The sequence below is a fragment of the Camellia sinensis genome, chromosome 11 (assembly GCF_055761805.1).
Source record: "Camellia sinensis isolate YWXY chromosome 11, ASM5576180v1, whole genome shotgun sequence".
Classification (NCBI taxonomy): Eukaryota; Viridiplantae; Streptophyta; class Magnoliopsida; order Ericales; family Theaceae; genus Camellia; species Camellia sinensis.
In genome coordinates this window covers 47565328-47583874 of record NC_138971.1, presented here as the reverse complement: position 1 = coordinate 47583874, position 18547 = coordinate 47565328, and the positions used below count along the sequence as shown (strand labels likewise).

At 35.4% G+C, this 18547-nt stretch overlaps 2 protein-coding genes across 2 annotated transcripts; both read right to left on the bottom strand.

Annotated features, from left to right (window-relative positions):
- Positions 1-357: 357 nt before the first annotated feature.
- LOC114312617 (putative late blight resistance protein homolog R1B-16) lies at positions 358-2200 on the bottom strand. Its single transcript, XM_082895003.1, has 2 exons — positions 943-2200; positions 358-821 (listed from the first exon to the last, which is right to left on the bottom strand). Exons 1-2 carry the CDS (start codon positions 2198-2200, stop codon positions 358-360), a joined length of 1722 nt encoding a protein of 573 aa, XP_082751129.1.
- A 3192-nt stretch (positions 2201-5392) lies between these two features.
- Positions 5393-8814, bottom strand: LOC145802312 (uncharacterized). The gene is made up of 2 exons (XM_082895002.1): positions 8796-8814; positions 5393-5676 (listed from the first exon to the last, which is right to left on the bottom strand). Exons 1-2 carry the CDS (start codon positions 8812-8814, stop codon positions 5393-5395), a joined length of 303 nt encoding a protein of 100 aa, XP_082751128.1.
- Between the last annotated feature and the right edge of the window lie 9733 nt (positions 8815-18547).

Sequence of the window (18547 nt, the reverse complement as noted above, 5' to 3'; positions counted from 1 at the left end):
TAGCAACTAACATGTTCCAAACACAACCAAGACACTCCAAAACTCAATTTCAATGAGGAATAAGGAAAAAGAGACAAGAACAACAATACAGAATCATGAAACTCGACCCGGAATATAACAAGGGTCGGGTCAAAACCAGAATAGCTATAACCCCAAAATAATATGCATGTTCGGGGTCGTCACTTGGATGCTTTTAATAATTTGAATTATTGAAACAATGTTATTTTTGCTAGATCAAGTGCTTACGGAGGGGGAAAAAAAACAATAACAACTATAATAAACATAAAATGAAATGGACAAACAAAAAACTAATACATGTAAACAAGAAGTATGATTTGATCAAGTTAAGCACTTACTTTAAAACTGGTTGTAGGACTGAATAATCTGCAACCAATTGTTTCCCAAGCTTTCTTGTTCTTCTTTAATTTCTCTAGCAGAATTGGCAAGGGAAGAGTTGCACAAATCGACCTCAATCACTTGTAGTGTGGGTATATACCCTATTTCAGATGGGATTTTTGCAAGGCAATGACACTTACTTATCACTAAGTGCAGAAGACTAGGAAAGTGATTACTAGAAGCATTCCACCACACAATGTTAAGAGATGCAAGCTTCAAGAACTTCAGTCCAGAGAAATCCCTACTCGTTTCCCAACTCTGTCCATTGCAAGCCTTTTCTAATAACTTTAGACATTCTAGGTTGGGTAATAACTTGCTGAGGGTTGATATCTCATCCCAACCTAGATAGGTTTTCTTCAAAGTCAGCTTATTAAGATTTGATGGGAACTTAATTCCTCCAAGGTTGTTTGACCTTATTCCAGTATCTAAATACCATATAGTATTAAAATCTTAACTCTCGGAGATTGTTCAGAGAGTCTAAACGAGGAAATGTCAAACATCCTCCACATTCTACATGTCCCTGAAATCCTAGCCTTTTGAGATTACGAGTCCCACCCAAGAAATCACCACAAGACTGTGGATCTACCAAGGAGAGAGTTTGTAGGTTATCCAATGAGAAGGGATAGCAATCATAAGGATCTTGACTTTCAATTACATACCTTCCCCCTCCAACAAAATGGAGATGCCTCAACTTTTCCATCTTCCTAATACTCTGTGGTAGAGTAATAGATGATTCTGAACTAAGAATAAGCGTTTCTAAATTCGAGAGGTTGGATATTGAAATTGGGATAAAAAGTGAGTATGGCTGAAAATTATGAAGAGATAAGTACCTCAAGAGAACTAGATCATTCACCCAATGGTATTGACTGCAAATGGAGATGGGAATTACATCTTCAAACACCCTAAGAAGTTGAAAGCGTAAAGGAAGGGACTCAAGATGGCATTCTGTATAGTGGTGTCTTTTAAAGCTCAACAAAGATCGGATGCCTGAAAAAGAATTGATTTCAGACATAGCCTTCAAATTGTCTGTATCAACGCCTATACGACGCATGCGCTCGAAACAGATCTTTGATGAAGAGAGAAGATGTTGGATATTCGAAATCCGTTGGAGGAAATACTCTTCGTCAACTTTTCTTAGGCAATAATCATGCAACAAATCATGGATAGAACACGCTTTGATTTTACCATTGTACCCTCTTCTTGAAACTAATACAAGACTTCTATCAATTAAATCCATCAAGTATTCCTCTGCTACATCCTCCAAACATTTTCCTGCAGTCTTTCGGATAAATCCCTCAGCAATCCATAACCAAATCAACTTCCGCACTGGAATGTCAAAATCCTCTGGGAATGTCCCGAAATATAGAAAACATGGTTTCAAGTGATGAGGCAACTGGTTGTATCCCAATGATAGTGTTTTCATCCATAGTTGTGGATCGACATCCATCTGTGAATTTAAGGTTTCCTTTGCATGGTTCCAAACTTCTAGGCTCTTCCCTTCATTTACTAGCATCCCAGCCACCACAACAATGGCTAATGGTAAACCCTGACACCTTTTGACTATTTGCTTTCCAATCTCGGTGAACTCTGGAGGGCAACTCTCTCCTCTTCCAAACACTTTCTGTCTGAACAAATCCCAACTTTCATCATCTCTTAAAAAGCGTAGAGAAATAGGAATACTAGATTTGGCATGCAAAGCAACCTCTCTGTGCCGGCTAGTGAACATAATTCTGCTTCCATTGTTATCATTTGGAAATAAAATTTTCAAATCATCCCAAGCCTTACCATTCCATATATCATCCATCACAATGAAGTATCTCCTTCCCTTTAAGCCTTTATACTATTGCTCACATAATTTATCATCATCTTTCATTTGATTAATCTCATTTTTATGCTGCATAAAACTTAGAAGGCCAAGTAACAAATCCCTCTTTCGGTACTCTTGAGAAACAAATATCCACCCACGAATATGGAAGTGGTATACCACTAGAGGATCATTATACAAATTTTTGGCCAAAGTGGTCTTACCTAGTCCAGCCATGCCGACAATCGAAATAACCTCTAGTTGATTTGGTCCTCTGGTAAGTTGCTCTTTTAAGCTCATTGCTTCATCCTTAAAGCCCACCATTATTTCTTCATCCCATGTACAAGTGATTGTGTTTGCTCTTGAACTTCCAACTTGTATGTTCGCCATCCCCTTTCCCTTCCCCTTCCCCTTCCCTTTCTCATAAATATTTTTGTCATAAATTTCCTTCACCTCTGTTTTGATGGCCGCAATCTCTTTTTTGACATGGTCAAGATTTAAGGAGCGATCCTTCTTTGGCATCATCATCATATTCTTCTTGCTCAAGATAGAATCAACTACAAACAAGTCAACCGTATATTCTGCATCGTACGCCAAATTTCCTATTCTTGCCTTCAGATTTTGCACTTCGTCAAGCTCAGAAAACTCAAGCAGAACTTCATGGAAGAATCGGAGATCTTTGTAAAGCCTTTCAATTTGATCCTTTACTTCTGAAATCATATCTCTTTTAGAGATCATTAACTCCTCCAAGTTCTCCATCAGAAAACTGATTGCACTTTCAGCCTCAGCCATTTCTCTCTCTAATGTTTCCTTGAGAAAAGATAGGAGCTTTGCTGCTGTTATTATTCATTGAGCGGTGATTCAGAGCATTAAATTTGGAACTTTAAAAACATGGTGATAATGTAAAAAAAAAAAAAAAGTCAAATTATCACATCAATGGTGGGATCCACATGATACCACATCATTAGTGGTGCATTAGTGGTGCTAAATTAGTGGTATGAAGCATTTTTCTTATTCATTGCTGTTAGTTTCAATTTTTTGAATTTAATTTTTTCAAATTTAGTTTTTTAATTTTTTATATTTTTATTTTTAGAAAATATTTTCAAAATTTAAAGTATTTTTTTATATTTTTTTAGATTCACTTTATTTATATATATCTAAATAGTAAAATATTTGTGAAAAATTATTTTAAAAAATTAATAAATACAAATTTTTTTTAAAAAAAAATGTATTAAATTTTCAATTTTTTTTTTTCAATTTTAGGTGTTTAGTGAAATTTTTAAACATTTTTTTCAAAAATATTATACTTTTTAAATTTATTTATGTTAAGTGTATTTAAAAATTAAAAAAAAAATACTTGACATATTAAAAAAAATTCAAAAAAATATGAAAAATAAAAAATAAATAAAATTTTTTAAAAAGTGAATTATGAAAATAGGAACAAGCAGAGTGAATGGTTATTGTTATTCCTTTAATTTATTAAGCTGGAGAGTGAGGTAAGGGAGACATCTGAAAACTGGTGTTGTTTTTTCACTCAACGTTTTGGGGAATTCTATCGTACACCCTAGCTAGATGTATTATTTTGTCATTTTTTTTTTAGTTATAATTAATTTGTTTTTAATTATGATATTATTTTAAAAATTTTAATTATATCTTATATAATATTTAGTTATGACTTTTTTTTATAACTTTAATTATTACACATAAAGTATGGAGTTGTGTATCTTTCTAAATAAAAAAATTTAGATGCACCTACATTGAATAATTATATATTTTATTTTGTAAAATAAATTATGAGAGGTGTCAGTTAGATAAATTATTGTTAAATAAATTATAAGAGCATCCCAGTGGTGATATTTTTCACCATTTGATGTTCCAAGGCAAAAGAAATGTTGCTTCAAAAATAGCTCTAATATTCTGAATTTACTTTTTTAAAAATTAAAAAAAATTATATATATATTTTTTATTAATTTTTTTTTATTATTTTAAGTAATTTTTTAATTTTTACATACACTTAACATAAATATATTTAAAAAGTATAATATTTCTGAATTTTCTTTTAAAAAAATTTATTAAATACCGAAAATATAAAAAAATAAATAAAAATTAGTATATTTTCATATTCTTGTATATGTATTAATTTTTTAAAATATATTTTTACAAATATTTTATTTTTTAGATATATCTAAGTAAGGTATATTTAAAAAAATAAAAAAAAATTATTTAAAATTTTAAAAATATATATTAAAAATAAAAATCAATAAGTAGTTTAATTTTTGAAACATTAAGAGGGGTATCCTCCATCCGTAAGCTTCGCTGCCTTTGACCCACGCATTATAATATTTATTTTATTATTATTATTTTTTTATTCCAAGTAATATATAATAGAGGGTATTTTTTTTAAGGTCGCGGATATTATGATTTTATAGTATAAAGTATATCAAATATTTTCATGATATCTAAGGTCCCTCAATATCAATCTAGAGAAAATTAGTCCAGAGAAAATTGGTCTAGAGAAAATTTAACTCAGAGAAAATTGGTCCAGAGAAATTCAAAATTTCTCTGCCTCCTTAGCCTTTCATGGACTCCAGAGAAATTTCAAATTTTTCTGTCGTGGGTTTGATCCTCCACCATTGTTGCTACTGACAGTTCGAAATTTTTTTTTTTTTTTTTTTTGATGAAGCAGTGTGTTTTTTACCATTAAAATATTAACTATTTTTTTAAAGGTAATAAGCAGAAGAATATTTTCATGGCACTACATTTATACACAAGCATACACATACCCTTACATACACACTTAAATTATGGCAAGTGTAGGATACATACATGCAGGTATTGAGTGAGCAAAAATTCTATGTTGCTTCAAAGTCATAGCTAGAAGGCTCTTTTCTAAGCAAACATAAATACAAATAAGTATTTTTTAAGAATTGAACTGGATATAAAAGCTATATTTTCAATCATATAGCTTTTTTTCAGGTCAAATAAATAAATAACAATAATGAAGCTTTCTTCAGGTCAGAGAATATTGATCCAGAGAAAATTAGTCCAGAGAAATTCTAGACTTCCAAAGAATTTCTCAGGGTTCAACCCAGAGAAAAGTTTGACCAATTTTCAAATCAGAAAAAATTGATAAATTCCGGACTTTCCAAGCCAAAGAAAATTGATTTCACCAATATTGAGTGTCTTCAGCATCTAAGCACTTCCCTTTACCTTCTTGGAACCATTACCATCTTTCATATGTGAGCTGTCCTTGCTCCAAAACTTTTCTTGTAGGCCATTGTTTCGCAAAGTTGCATCATAGGTCTCAACAAGTGCTCTCTGCTTCTCAGCATCAGGACAGAGTCCAGCCAACTCAATAACAAGATGTGACAAGCCAAACTGATTCACATAACCTACATAAGTCTCTGCATCCATCAAGCCCTGTCGATATTCTCCTGATATATCCTTAAATGCACTGTACTTCGCTTCATCAAAATCTAGAGCAGATCGTATTCATCTTTTAACCTTTCTGATTCTGGCTTTCCTCCAGTTTCTGCAACACAGGTGCGTAAGTTGCCCATTCGGTGTTTCAGATCGGAGAGAGAGAGAGAGAGAATGCCTTCGCACGCGGATTTGGATCGGCAGATCGAGCACTTGATGGAGTTCAGGCCTCTAACGAAAGCTGAGATCAAGACGCTTTGCGAGCAAGCTAGGGCTATTCTCTGGTTGAGAAATAAAATGGGTCAGATGATGAAGATTGTATAAAGGATTGAAATTTCTCTGATATATGTTTAGGGACCTTAGACATCAAAAAATAATTTTGTGGATCTCTTCCATTACGAAAAGTGGGAGAGGCACCCTAGACCAATTTTCCCTATATAATAGGCTAAATTACAAATATACTTTCTGATATTTGATTAAATATGAATTGTTTTTTGTAATTTTGAAAATTACATTCTACCTCTTGAGATTTTTAATTTCATACAAATCCCCTCTTTAATTAATAAATCATCAAGTCAATTAATAATTTTTAATGATATTAAAATGTGTTTTAATTAATAATTTAGGTAATTTTATTATTATATAAGAGAGTAATTATGAATTTTATTTTTTAATTAATTCTATTAAATAAAAAATTCTAATAAAAAGGATATTTATAATTTTTAAATCAGAAGAACTAATCTATATTTTAAGTAAAACTTAAAAATCTATTTATAATTTACCCTATATAATAATTGAGATTTGGCGATCCTGTTATGTGCAAATCGCAGCGGCCTCTTATGATGCTAGAGGGCTTTTTTGTGAGTTTTGTTTTTTTAATAATTTAAATTGTATATATTATAGAATTTATTGAATATTATTTATGTAAAAAATAAAGTTAATCAAAATTCATAACCCTATGAAGTTAATCTAATTATTTTTGTTAACCATTTATTTTATAAAATAAATAAATATACTCTTATTCTGAAATTATAGATATTCAATTAATTTAATTTTTATATATATATAAATGATCTAATTAACAAATCTTATAATATGTATAATTTAAATTTAAAAAAAAAATCAAAGAATTCCTCTCCCAGAACATCTCAGAACACCACAGGAAGCAGCTGTGGATTGTTCACATCAGCCGCCCCAATTCCTGATAATTGGGGTTAATAATGATTTATTCTCCTAATTTGGAAGTATTAATTGAACACTAATGAGGTGAAAATTTTAAAAATAAAAAATAAAAAAAATAAAATCTAAGGTCATAATATCACATCCAACAATGATAGAGACCCACACAAAATATAACCCCCACAACCCTTAAAATGATTTAAACCATTCATGTCACTGTCAGACACAACTCTCCAAAAAAAAATTCAAACACATCAATAATCAATATATCAGTGGGGGTCATGGGAGTCATCTTTTGTAGGGTCCCAAACACTTTTCATATCACATCAATGAGTGAAGTCCACCCCCCTAAAACTCCTTTAGAACTCATAATTTAGAACTCTCAAACATTTTTATAATTGGGGTGGTCCGCACATGAGCAGTTCCATCCGACAACCGAATCGTCCATCCGTAAGCTTCGCTGTCTTTGACTTACGCAATATAATAATATTTTTTTTAAGGTAAAATATTAATAAATCTCAAAATTTAATTTTATGAATTGTTTATTTATTTATTTTTTTTATGAACTAAAAAATCTTATTAAAGTAAAAATTACACAAAATAATAGTCATTACACACTTTGGTTTAGTTTTTTAGGGATAAAAATTGATTTTTTCAAATGTAAAATTACACATTTGGACAATCACACTATAGAAGTTTTGAATTTTCTGTCTTTCTAAAACAAATCTCACGTTACGAACAAGAATGCATTACTTCAATGTACCACTCTAATGTAACGCACTAAAAAACTCTTTAGTGAACTTTACAATGTAACACTCAAAACTTTTTGCATACGTAACACTCTAATGTAACATACTCTAATGTAACACACAATAAAACTACTTATTCTACTTTTTTCCAAACGTAACACTCCATTCAATGTAATTTCAAACGTAATACTCCAATATAACATCCATAAAAACATTAAAAAACTACTTAGTGTACTTTTTTCAAACATAACACTCACAACTTAAAATTATACATTTACCCAAAATTTACTAAGGAATTTATGTACTCAGTTTGAAATAGTTTGAAGAATCCCACATCTTTTTTTTAGAGTGTTACATTGGAACATTATATTTGGAAAAAAGTACACTAAGAAATTTTTGTGTGTTACACTAAGGAATTTTTTTTAAAGTGTTACATTGAAGTGTTATGTTTGGAAAAAGTATATAATAATGAATTTTTTGGACTGTTATGTTTGAGTGTCATATTGGAGTGTTACAGATTAAAATTTTACATTTGCTCAAAACTTACTAAGGAGTTTTTATACTCCTTTTGAAATATTTAAAGAATTTTACATCATTTTAGAATGTTTGAACAATCTCATATTTCAAGTCATATTTTTTACTCCTTATCAAATGTTTGAAAAATCTTACATTTCAAGTCATTCCAAATAAAAAAGATTCTTATATAAAAATTGATCATAAATTTGATTTTCATATGTTGTGTATCTTACTTTTCTAACACAAAAGAAGGAAAAAAAAAAGAAAGAAAACATAATAGAAATGAGGGTATAACCATAAATCTAATTTTTAAATAATATATTAAATTTATCTTTTTAAAATTAATGGGACTAATTAGTTTATAAAAAAACTCTTAGACCAGTTCGCCAAAAGCAGTGCATTTTTCAATTCAAGCATAACGGTCTTATCACTGAAGAAGTGGACAAGCTGTTAAAAGCCAAGTTTATAAAAAATGTAGACTATCCTAGATGGTTATTTAACATGGTCTTGGTCTATAAAAGTAATGGAAAGTGGAGACTTTGCGACTACTCAGACCTTAATAGAGCATGTCTAAAGGATAGCTGCCCTCTCCCTAGAATAACCTACTGGTTGATGCAACTGCAGGTCATTAGATGCTTAGTTTCATGGATGGTTTTTCAGGCTACAATAAGATCTTTATGCATGCAGCAGATCAATCGCACACATCTTTCACCATTGATCGGGGGACTTACCATTACCCAGTAATGTCATTCGGCTTGAAGAATGCAGAGGCCACTTATTAACGGCTGGTCAATGAAATGTTTAAGAATCAAATCAGTAGAAATATGGAAGTCTATGTAGATGATATGTTGGTTAAAAGCAAGCTTGCTTCAAATCACCTATCTGACATCCGAGAGACCTTCCAGACCTTATGCAAGTACAAAATGAAGTTGAATTTGAATCTAAGGAAGTGTGCCTATGGCGTAGGGTCTAGCAAGCTTTTGATTGTTATGGTTAGCCATAGAGGAATCGAGGCCAATTCAAAGAAGATCAAGGCATTGGTAGAAATGAAGTCTCCCAGCACTGTAAAAGAGGTTCAACGGCTCACGGGCAGAGTGGCTACCCTCAATCAATTCATTTCCAGGGCAACGGACAAGTGTCTTCCGTTTTTCTAGGTTCTCAGGAAGGCTTTTACTGGGAATGATGAATTTGAGGAGGCATGTCAACAGTTGAAGCAATGTATGGCCAACCTTCCTCTCCTCTCTCAAACAGTTCCAGGGGAAGCACTTTTTCTCTACCTGGTCGTCTCCAACACGACAGTCAGTGTAGCCTTAATCATAGAGGAAAATTCAGTCCAACGCCTATCTACTACATCAGCCAAGCACTCAAGGGAGCATAATAGAACTATGTCTTGTTGGAAAAATTGGCATTAGCTCTTGTTACCACCTCCAGACAACTCCAATCATACTTCTTAAGCCCATTTCATTGTGGCCCTCACGGACCAACCCCTGAAAAATTCTATGCAACAACCTGAGTCATTTACCAAGCTTATGCAATGGTCTGTTGAGTTAAGTCAGTATGAAATTTCTTATCGACCTCAGACAGTTATTAAAGGCCAAGCTACAGCAGATTTCATCCTCGAGTTCACAAATGACACTCTAGATATACTTCCCCCACCAGTCAGCACAACACTTGAGGAGACCAACCCCCACTCCTGGACTCTAAATGTTGATGGCTCTTCCAGGAGGGAAGGAAGTGGGGCGGTACTAATCCTTACCACCCCAGAGGGTGAGGACTTCATATGTGCCCTCCTATTCCAGCTTGAGGCAAGTAACAACGAGGCGGAATATGAAGCTTTAATAGCAGGCCTCTGGTTGCCTAAAGATATTGGGGTAGATCAAATTCAGGTGTTCAGTGATTCATAGCTGGTAGTTGGTCTGATCAGCGGAGAATTTGACATAAAGGAGGAGCAAATGAGATCGTATAGGACCATTGCTTTACTCTTCACACATCTATTCAACAGCTTTCACATCAAGCATATCCTAAGGTCAGAGAATTTCCAAGCAAATGAGATGGCCCAACTAACCTCAGCTGACCAATCCGACCTTAGTCGTAGGGTCAGAGTTGAATATCTGCAACACCCAGTGATTTTCCAGAACCAGCAAGAAGGTTATCTACTCGAAAACAAACACATCCCATGGGCGCAGGACATAGTTTAATTCTTGGAAAATAGGATACTGCCAGAAGATAGAAAAGCGGCAGACAAGACCAGAGCTTGGTCGGTTAACTATGTCATCGTTGAAGGAATCTTATATAAGCGAGGGTTTTAACGACCATATCTCAGGTGTATTAATGCAGACCAAACAACCTATGTTATGAGGGAAATCCGTGAAGGAGTTTGTGGAAACCATTTTGGGAGACGATCATTGGCTCATAAGATCCTCCGCACGGGCTAATTATGGCCTACACTTAGCCAAGATGCTAATGATTTTGTGTTAAAATGCGATAAGTGCCAGAGCTTTGTCAACATACCTCATGCTCCTCCATTTGAATCGATCACATTTAGCAGCTCCTGTCCCTTTGCTAAGTAAGGGATCGATCTCATAGGCCCTCTGCCGACTGTTAAAGGATAATTTAAGTTCGTCGTTGTTGCCATCGATTACTCTACTAAATGGGTGGAAGCAAGGCCTCTCGTCAAGATTATTAAGCAAAATACTACTAAGTTCATCTCGCAATGCATCGTATGTAGGTTTGAAATACCTCAGGCCATTGCGTCAGATAATGGGAAGCAGTTTGACAATGCTAAGTTTAGGGAGTTCTGTGAGGAACTCAACATCAAGACATGTTTCTCCTCTCCAGGCCACTGCCAAGCTAATATACAAGTCGAAGTACCAACTGGACTCTGTTGAAGATTATTAAGACCAAGTTGAAGGCTACTAAGGGACTCTGGGCAGAGGAATTACCGACCGTACTTTGGGCATATAGGACAACAGCACGAACCCCCACGAAGGAGACCCCTTTTCACTTGACATATGGCACTGAGGCAGTCATCCCTCTAGAGATCGGCCTGTTAACCCCTTGGGTAATGCATCCAAACCTAGAACTGAATGAAGAACTGCAATAGGTTGAACTAGACCATATTAAGGAACTACGGGAGTTAGCCGCCGTTAGACTGGCCACATACCAGCAGAGGATGAGGAAGCATTATAATATCAGAGTTAGACCTAGAGAATTCGCTGTAGGCGACCTAGTTTTGAAGAAAGCAACTGTAGCAACCAAGAACCCAGCCGAGGGCAAATTAATAACCAAATAGAAGGGGCCATACATCGTCAAGTCTAGACCACGCCCAGGCACTTACCGCTTGCAAGACATAGAGGACAGACATCTCTTTCACCCATGGAATGCTAAACAACTCATGCGGTATTTTCAATAAAATGTGAAGTCTTTTCCTCATGTCTTCCTTTATTTCATTGTCATATTTGGCCCAAATTATTATTGTATTTTGCCATTCTTTTCAAAGCATTTTACAAGTTAACTTTGGCAGGACTAAACATTAATGAGAAAAGTCTTCACCTCCTTTATCTATGTTGTAAATCTCAAATATTCTAAATCAAACCATCCGATCACTTTAACATGATTAAGCCCAAAGATCTCAGATAGACTAAGTCCAGAAATCTCAGCATGATTGCGTCCAGAAGCCTCAGTAAGACTGAGCCTAAAGATCTCAGCTAGACTAAGTCCAGAGGCCTTAGCAAGACTAAATCTAAAGATTGAGTCCAGAAATCTCAGCAAGACTAAGTCTAGAAGCCTTAGCAAGATTGAGCCCAAAGATCTCAACAAGACTGAGTCCAGACGCCTTAGCAAGATTGAGCCCAAAGATCTCAGCAAGACAGAGTCTAGAGGCCTCCGCAAGACTGAGCCTAAAGATCTCAGCTAGATTGAGTCCAAAAGTCTCAGCAACAATAAGTTCAGACCAAGACGATCGATGAGGGCATTCGGCAGGCTTAAGTCTAGAACCGGTCAGCCCATCAACCGAGCAAGGTCATCAAACAAGCCTGTATGTGGTCTGTCCAGGTCGCCATTGTAACAGTGTGACAAAATGAAGGATTAACCTCTTCAACTAGAATCCTTTTTGCAAGGTTCAATTTTCCTTCTTAAACAAACTTTTCACAACTGATGCTGTTAAAAATTTGATCAGTTCAATTTGCTTGATTGATGGTCAGTCAAGTGCAATTTGTCAATGCTAACCATGAAAATTTAATTTTAGTTTCAATTTGAGTGCAAATTAAGTCCTTAGTGCTCAGCACGACTACACTTTGATATGTTGGGGCATATGAAGTTCTAGAGAAGATCAACCCAGTGATGTATCGAGTGGCCTTGAGATAATAGAGCATATGCACAATGTTTTTTATGTCTCTATGCTTCGGGAGTATTTGAGAGATTCGCTACATGTGATTAAGCCAACTCACGTGCTTTTAAAAGATAATTATACATACGAAGAACAACCAATTCAAATTGTTAACCGAAGAATCAAAAGACTAAAGAACAAAGAAATCCCATTAGTGAAGGTTGATTGGCAGAATCATGGGGGAACCTATGCAACCTAGGAAACGGAAGAAGACATGATGAAAAGATATCCTAAATTGTTCCCTTTGAATCCGATGTTCTTCTAAAATGAAGGCAAATCGAGTTTGGAGGACCAAACTCTTTAAGGGGGGAAGAATGTAACAACCCCGACCCGTGATTAACGCTAATTCATGTTTAAGTATGCCAAATAAGTAATTAAGAAGAAATCCTGAGTTAATTATATGTGCATTGCATCATTTTGTGGTTATATCTGTTTGACGTAGAAAGATCTGTTCATATTTTAGTTTCGATTTGCGAATTGAAGGGCTTATCGGCATTCGATTCAGAAATTGACTTGATTTATATGTTAATTAAGATTTATAGGATTTTATGGTAAGTTTAATTAAAATTTGATTTAGAACAATTAAATTAGAATAACTAATGCTACTTAACTTAGCTTAAGCCAATTACTTAAATGCCACTAAGTGGGCTTATGCAAGACTACTTCTACACTTTTATACATGTTTTTGACACTTTTACTTCCCACCTTCAAGAACCAAACGTGAGGGAGAGAGAGAGAGGGAAGAAAAATTGAACTCAAACCAAGGAATTGCTAGGAATTGTTGACATTTGAAGAAGATTTGAGAGTTTCAACTTCAACTCTTGTAGATTCAAGTCTCTAGGTAAGGAATCAAACTATTAATTGTGTAATTGAGTTAGACTCTACAAGACTTCAAGTGAATTAGGTGAATTCATGAGGGAATTGTACTAGAATTGAGGAGAATTGAGCCATAGCAGCATGTATGTTCATTTCTTCACAAATTGGGCATGATTTCAAAGAATTCTTTCGTGCATGTCTTCATCTCACCTATGTTTTGAGAATTCATCATATTTTACATCCTCTCATTTCATTTGATCATGATTTCGAGACTTGAAACTCAAATAATTTCATGCATGTCATGTTTTTGGAACATCCATAAAGTTTAAGTTGAAATTGTGAACAATTGGTATGCTTTTGAGCCTTGATTTTATGAAATGATCTTTAAATCATGATGTTTTGTGAGTTTCTAAATGTTTTTCAGAATTTTGGCCCAAGAGGATGAGTTTTGGAGTGTTGAATCCATGTTTTGAACTTTGGAAGCAAATCTAGAAAACCCAGAATTTTGCTTCCACGCTCGATCGACCACGTTATTTTTGTACTTTCGCTCGAGCAACAAAAGGTTGGCTCGAGCATAAATTGCATGCTCTCAGAAGTTTGCGTGTTTCGAAGCACACTAGAGTGACAAGACTTGCGCTCGAGTAAAGACTTGTGTCTTACGCTCGAGCGACCATCGAGCGACCGTCAAGCGGAAATTGCATGCAACCAGAACTTTTTCACATTTTGTAGACCGCTCGAGCGAAGAAGTGTGCACTTGAGCGACCACTCACATTCAGTGTGTCCACTCGAGCGAAGAAAGCTACGCTCAAGCGAGACCCCTGTTTTCAGCAAGTTTTGAAAAACATTTTCAAGTGCAATTTTGCAACCTTCTTCCATCCTAGGCATTTCTAGACCATGATTAAGACACCATAATGGGGTTAAAGGCTAGAAACACACTAAGAACAAATGAAATAAGTTATGTTCAACCCGAGCATGTGTATTCAACGTATGAATCTATCCTGTTATGTAGGTCACACACCTCAAGATAAGTGAATTACCTACTCTACTCGTCTATTTGGAGCTACCGGTTATCTGTGAGTAATAACTCTGTAAAGTTATGTTTAACTTTAATTATTTTCTGATGATATGAAATGATTCGTTTTCTGAAATGCTATGTTTTGTATGAATGAATGATTGTCCAATTTTCTTTGAAACGTAATTGTGGTATCCTTAGCAGAGGCCTTCGCCCAGGGGACATAATACTGTGGCTTATGGTCATGAGGCCCTAGCCCGAGGGAAACAATACCGTGGCCGATGTATGAGATATGTTACCCGGTACCGGAGGTTCCTTTATGGAACTTGATATGCTTGACCAAAGAGACATGTTTATGCTAATGGATGTACCACACATGATTTGAATATGAATAAGACTATGACTCTATTTCTGCTACCTGATTATGATTCTGATTTCCTATGAGATTTGAAATCTGTTTTGGGCATCATTCATTAAAATTCTTTACTTTGTTATTATTTACTGGGCTTTAGCTCATTATTTATATTATGTGTGTAGGTGAGCAGGCATGTGACCAGGCCTAGAGTTGACGGCCTATAATCATATTATAGGCCTAGAGTCAAGTTTTGTGGCTGTTTTTGTAATCATATTATACTTTGTTTGTTTTGTTAAGTTTTTAGACAAGATTTCTGATATTATACTTCTAGGAGTGATATGTAAATGTTATATCTTTTGACTTCACTTGTAAGTTTATAAAAGTTTTAAAACATGCGTTTCATGTATGTTTCCACAGCTCAATGGACTACGTATATTTTGTATATTTGCTTCTGCAGCCTCTAACTATATGTTAATTTGTCAAGAGGCCTTTGGTAATTCAAGGATTACTGGCCGGTTACGATACTAAACCCATAGGGGCGAGTTTGGGTCGTGACAAGTTGTCACTTTATTTCGATTTCAACTTAAAGATCATTCAAATACAAGTATAAATTGCAACATGTGGAACAGCAAAACTTTGTATTATTTACATTTCAACATTCTTTAGATGGAAAAACTTATATTGCAAACATTTCCAAGTTTATTACAAAATGTACAATTTTTACAAAGCAAATCACATAAAATAAAATACAAGGCAAGGCTCATGTTTCCCCCCTCCATCTCCCTCTTTATCACTGGAGACCAGGTCTTCTTCGTCTACCCCCTTATCCAGCAGAGTGCAGATAATGTCTCCATCTCCTAGTTGAATGAGGTCAAAGTCAATGTCGAGAAAGGTTGCCTCAGCCCTCTGCTTGAACTTCACTCAGTCACTATCCCAATAATTGCTCAGCAAGTGCTTGAAATAGTCTGATTGTTGGAAGTTTTCAATGATTTGTGCCTTGGTCTAACCCTCTACCAATTCGGCAGCCCTTGAGCTAGATGGCCCAGCCTCATCCCCTCCCTTTTTAGCCAAGCTTGTTTCCATAGCTGCATTTACCGTTATTTGGAATTCAGTAGATTGCTTGAATTGCTCAACAGCTGCTGCATAGAGGTCAGGGTAAGCGGCTCGCTCAAAGGCCAAAGTCTTGGTAAATTTTGCACTTTTGCCCATTTCTACTTCTAGAGCTCTTCTCTCAGAAACTAGGGCCCTCATGCAACTCTTCATTGTTGATGATGGCTTCTTCTAGTTGTTCTTTGGCAGTAGAGCAAGCCTGTTGGGCTTCGACGGTCTTCTTTCGCTCGGTCGCCACCTCAAACTCCAAAGCCACTGTTCTGCGGTGAGCGACCTCTAAGTCAGAAGTGGATTGACCAAGCCGAGCCCTAACATCCGCTAGTTCAGTAACAGCCTCAGCCATCTCAACTTTGGCACAATCAACTACGTGGCTTTGTACAAGGGCTAGCACTTCAAACCTTTTACCGTTCTGAGCATGCAAAATTCCTTTTCCGCAGGCGCTCCCTGCCATCTTAAGTAGGCGTTTGATGTTAGCCTTGGCCATTTGCAGCTTAACATTGGCTTGTTCGACTTAAGCTATGGTGTGCTCTACGTCTAGCCTTGCCATCAACCCCTTGCCCAGCAGGGCAACCACCAGGGTCAAAGCCTCTATTTGAGCATAACCAAACGCTCTCATTAGTTCGCCCTCCCCAAATCAAGAGACATCTCTAATGGCTGCGTCATTAATTGCCCCAAATATCTAGTCAGAGGTGGCATTCGCATTACTTACTAGATTTGAGGCCTCACCAAAGCCAGTCAGTGGCACGCTATAGCTTGTTTTTCACGCTTCTTAGAGGAGTTTGTCTCTTCGGGTATGATAGCCCTATAGTTCAGACTCCCGTGGTTCTAAATTTGGTTTCACAAGTGCAATGTGAAACAGAAAATGAATGAGAGTCCAAATCCGAAAAATCCTAGAAAATCCATTAATCATCAGAGATGCCAAAAATAGATTGCATTGCTAGATTTCAGAGTCCCCCCCTAAATATTTTTGGGAAATTTAGAAAACTTGTGACTCCTGCCAAAGGTTACTTGTTTGTCGTAACCAAAGTTGTCTCGATTCAGGAACTTTAGGTATAAAAGGGGAAGGCCATGAATTAATCACCCCCTTCACCTAATTAAAGACTGGCTTCTACTAATTATGATGTGAATTTTATCAACATTATATGCTCTTGTTCTGATTTTATTATGCTAACTTACTATGTGAGGCACACAAGTATAGTCTGTTTCGCTTGCTTTGGAATACTTTGATTTCATTCTTGTTTAAAAAGAGTTTTGAATGTGTGCTACTTCAATGAAAAACGAGCTCATATGTACACTAATCAAAGTCATTCCAACTTAAGCGAAATAGCCTTCATCCACATACATTCAAAGATGTATTTTAAATAAGCATGTATCCTCATGGTAATATGTTTGACCTGGCAACAATCACACACATGAATATGCTAAAGCCAAAAATTGCTCACCTAGTACTCCGAGGTAAGCGAAAGAAAAATAATATAGTTAGAAAAATGCATGAACCTATATGCAAAATGGTTAATGCAACACATACAAGAATGCAACTACTAGGTTCAGCTTATTAACATGTCATATGGATTAACTCAAAACATGTGGTAATGTACATATTCAAGTAAGTAGAAAACAACAATGATATTCAAGAATGATGAACTGAACCTTAATGTAGGCAAAAATGGGTGCAAAGCATGGCAACGATATGAAATGAAAACATGATCCTATATGCAACCACGGTAAGCATATAAATAAAAGGGAGAAAGAAATTGGGATTGGAAAACATACAAATATTACAAATTTGCCCTCGCACAAGAGGGTCTGAATGTCCTAATCAACTAATTATTACAACACCAAATGAATTAACTACTTAATTAATTATTACAAATTCGACTGAAAGCAACTAATTAATTACAAATTATTACAAAATACAAATATCAAAGATACTAATCTAATGGGCTTAAATGAGCGATGAGTCGCTTGCGCACACAAGCGCGAACATCCTCTGAAAACCTCTCTATTTGCTACCAAAAGCTGCTCTGTTTTTCCAAACAACGGTCCTCTGTGTGCACACTTTGAAGCCCGGCCAGACCATAATGAGGATTGGCCAGATCTAATGAAATACGGTCGTGCCTCAATTTGGCCCAAAAAACCTGTTTTGTTTTGCTGAGAAATTACCACTATCGTACAACATGCTTGGCTGGCCGGCCTAATCAGGTGGTCGACTGTACATAATAATGGCCGGCCGGCCACTGTTTCTGAGGAAAACCCTGCTACAACAAAACTGGAACAGATCAAAAAGAGTGTTTCCAAAAGCTGTTCATCCTTCCTACTCCCTTATGTCATGAAAATTTTCAAAGAGGGTTTGCTTCCCAAATCATCAACCATGGCAAGTTTGCTTGCATGATGATCTTAAGAGCAAAAGGAAAAGGCTTAGCTAGACATTAAAAATGATATTCTCTTTACTTCCTTCATATCACGAAATCATTCAAGGAAGAGGTAGAAATGCTCCACAAATCATCAAACATCACTAGATAGTATGTGATGATCATATAGCAATTAAAATGAAAAAAAGTAAAAACTCAAGAATTGTTATCAACTCATCTCTCTACTCATGGAATAAGGATAAAACATCCATTTCCATGCTACAAAGTGGAACTAGGAGAGAGTTTTCAACACTTCTTGAGAAAGAGCTCTCTAGGAGCAACAAAACAAGTAAGGAAAAAAAGACACAAAGCAAGCTATCAATCAAAGCTTAAACACACAACTTGCCAAAGTTGTTGACAACTCCTCTTTTTCATGGAACAAGAATGAAACA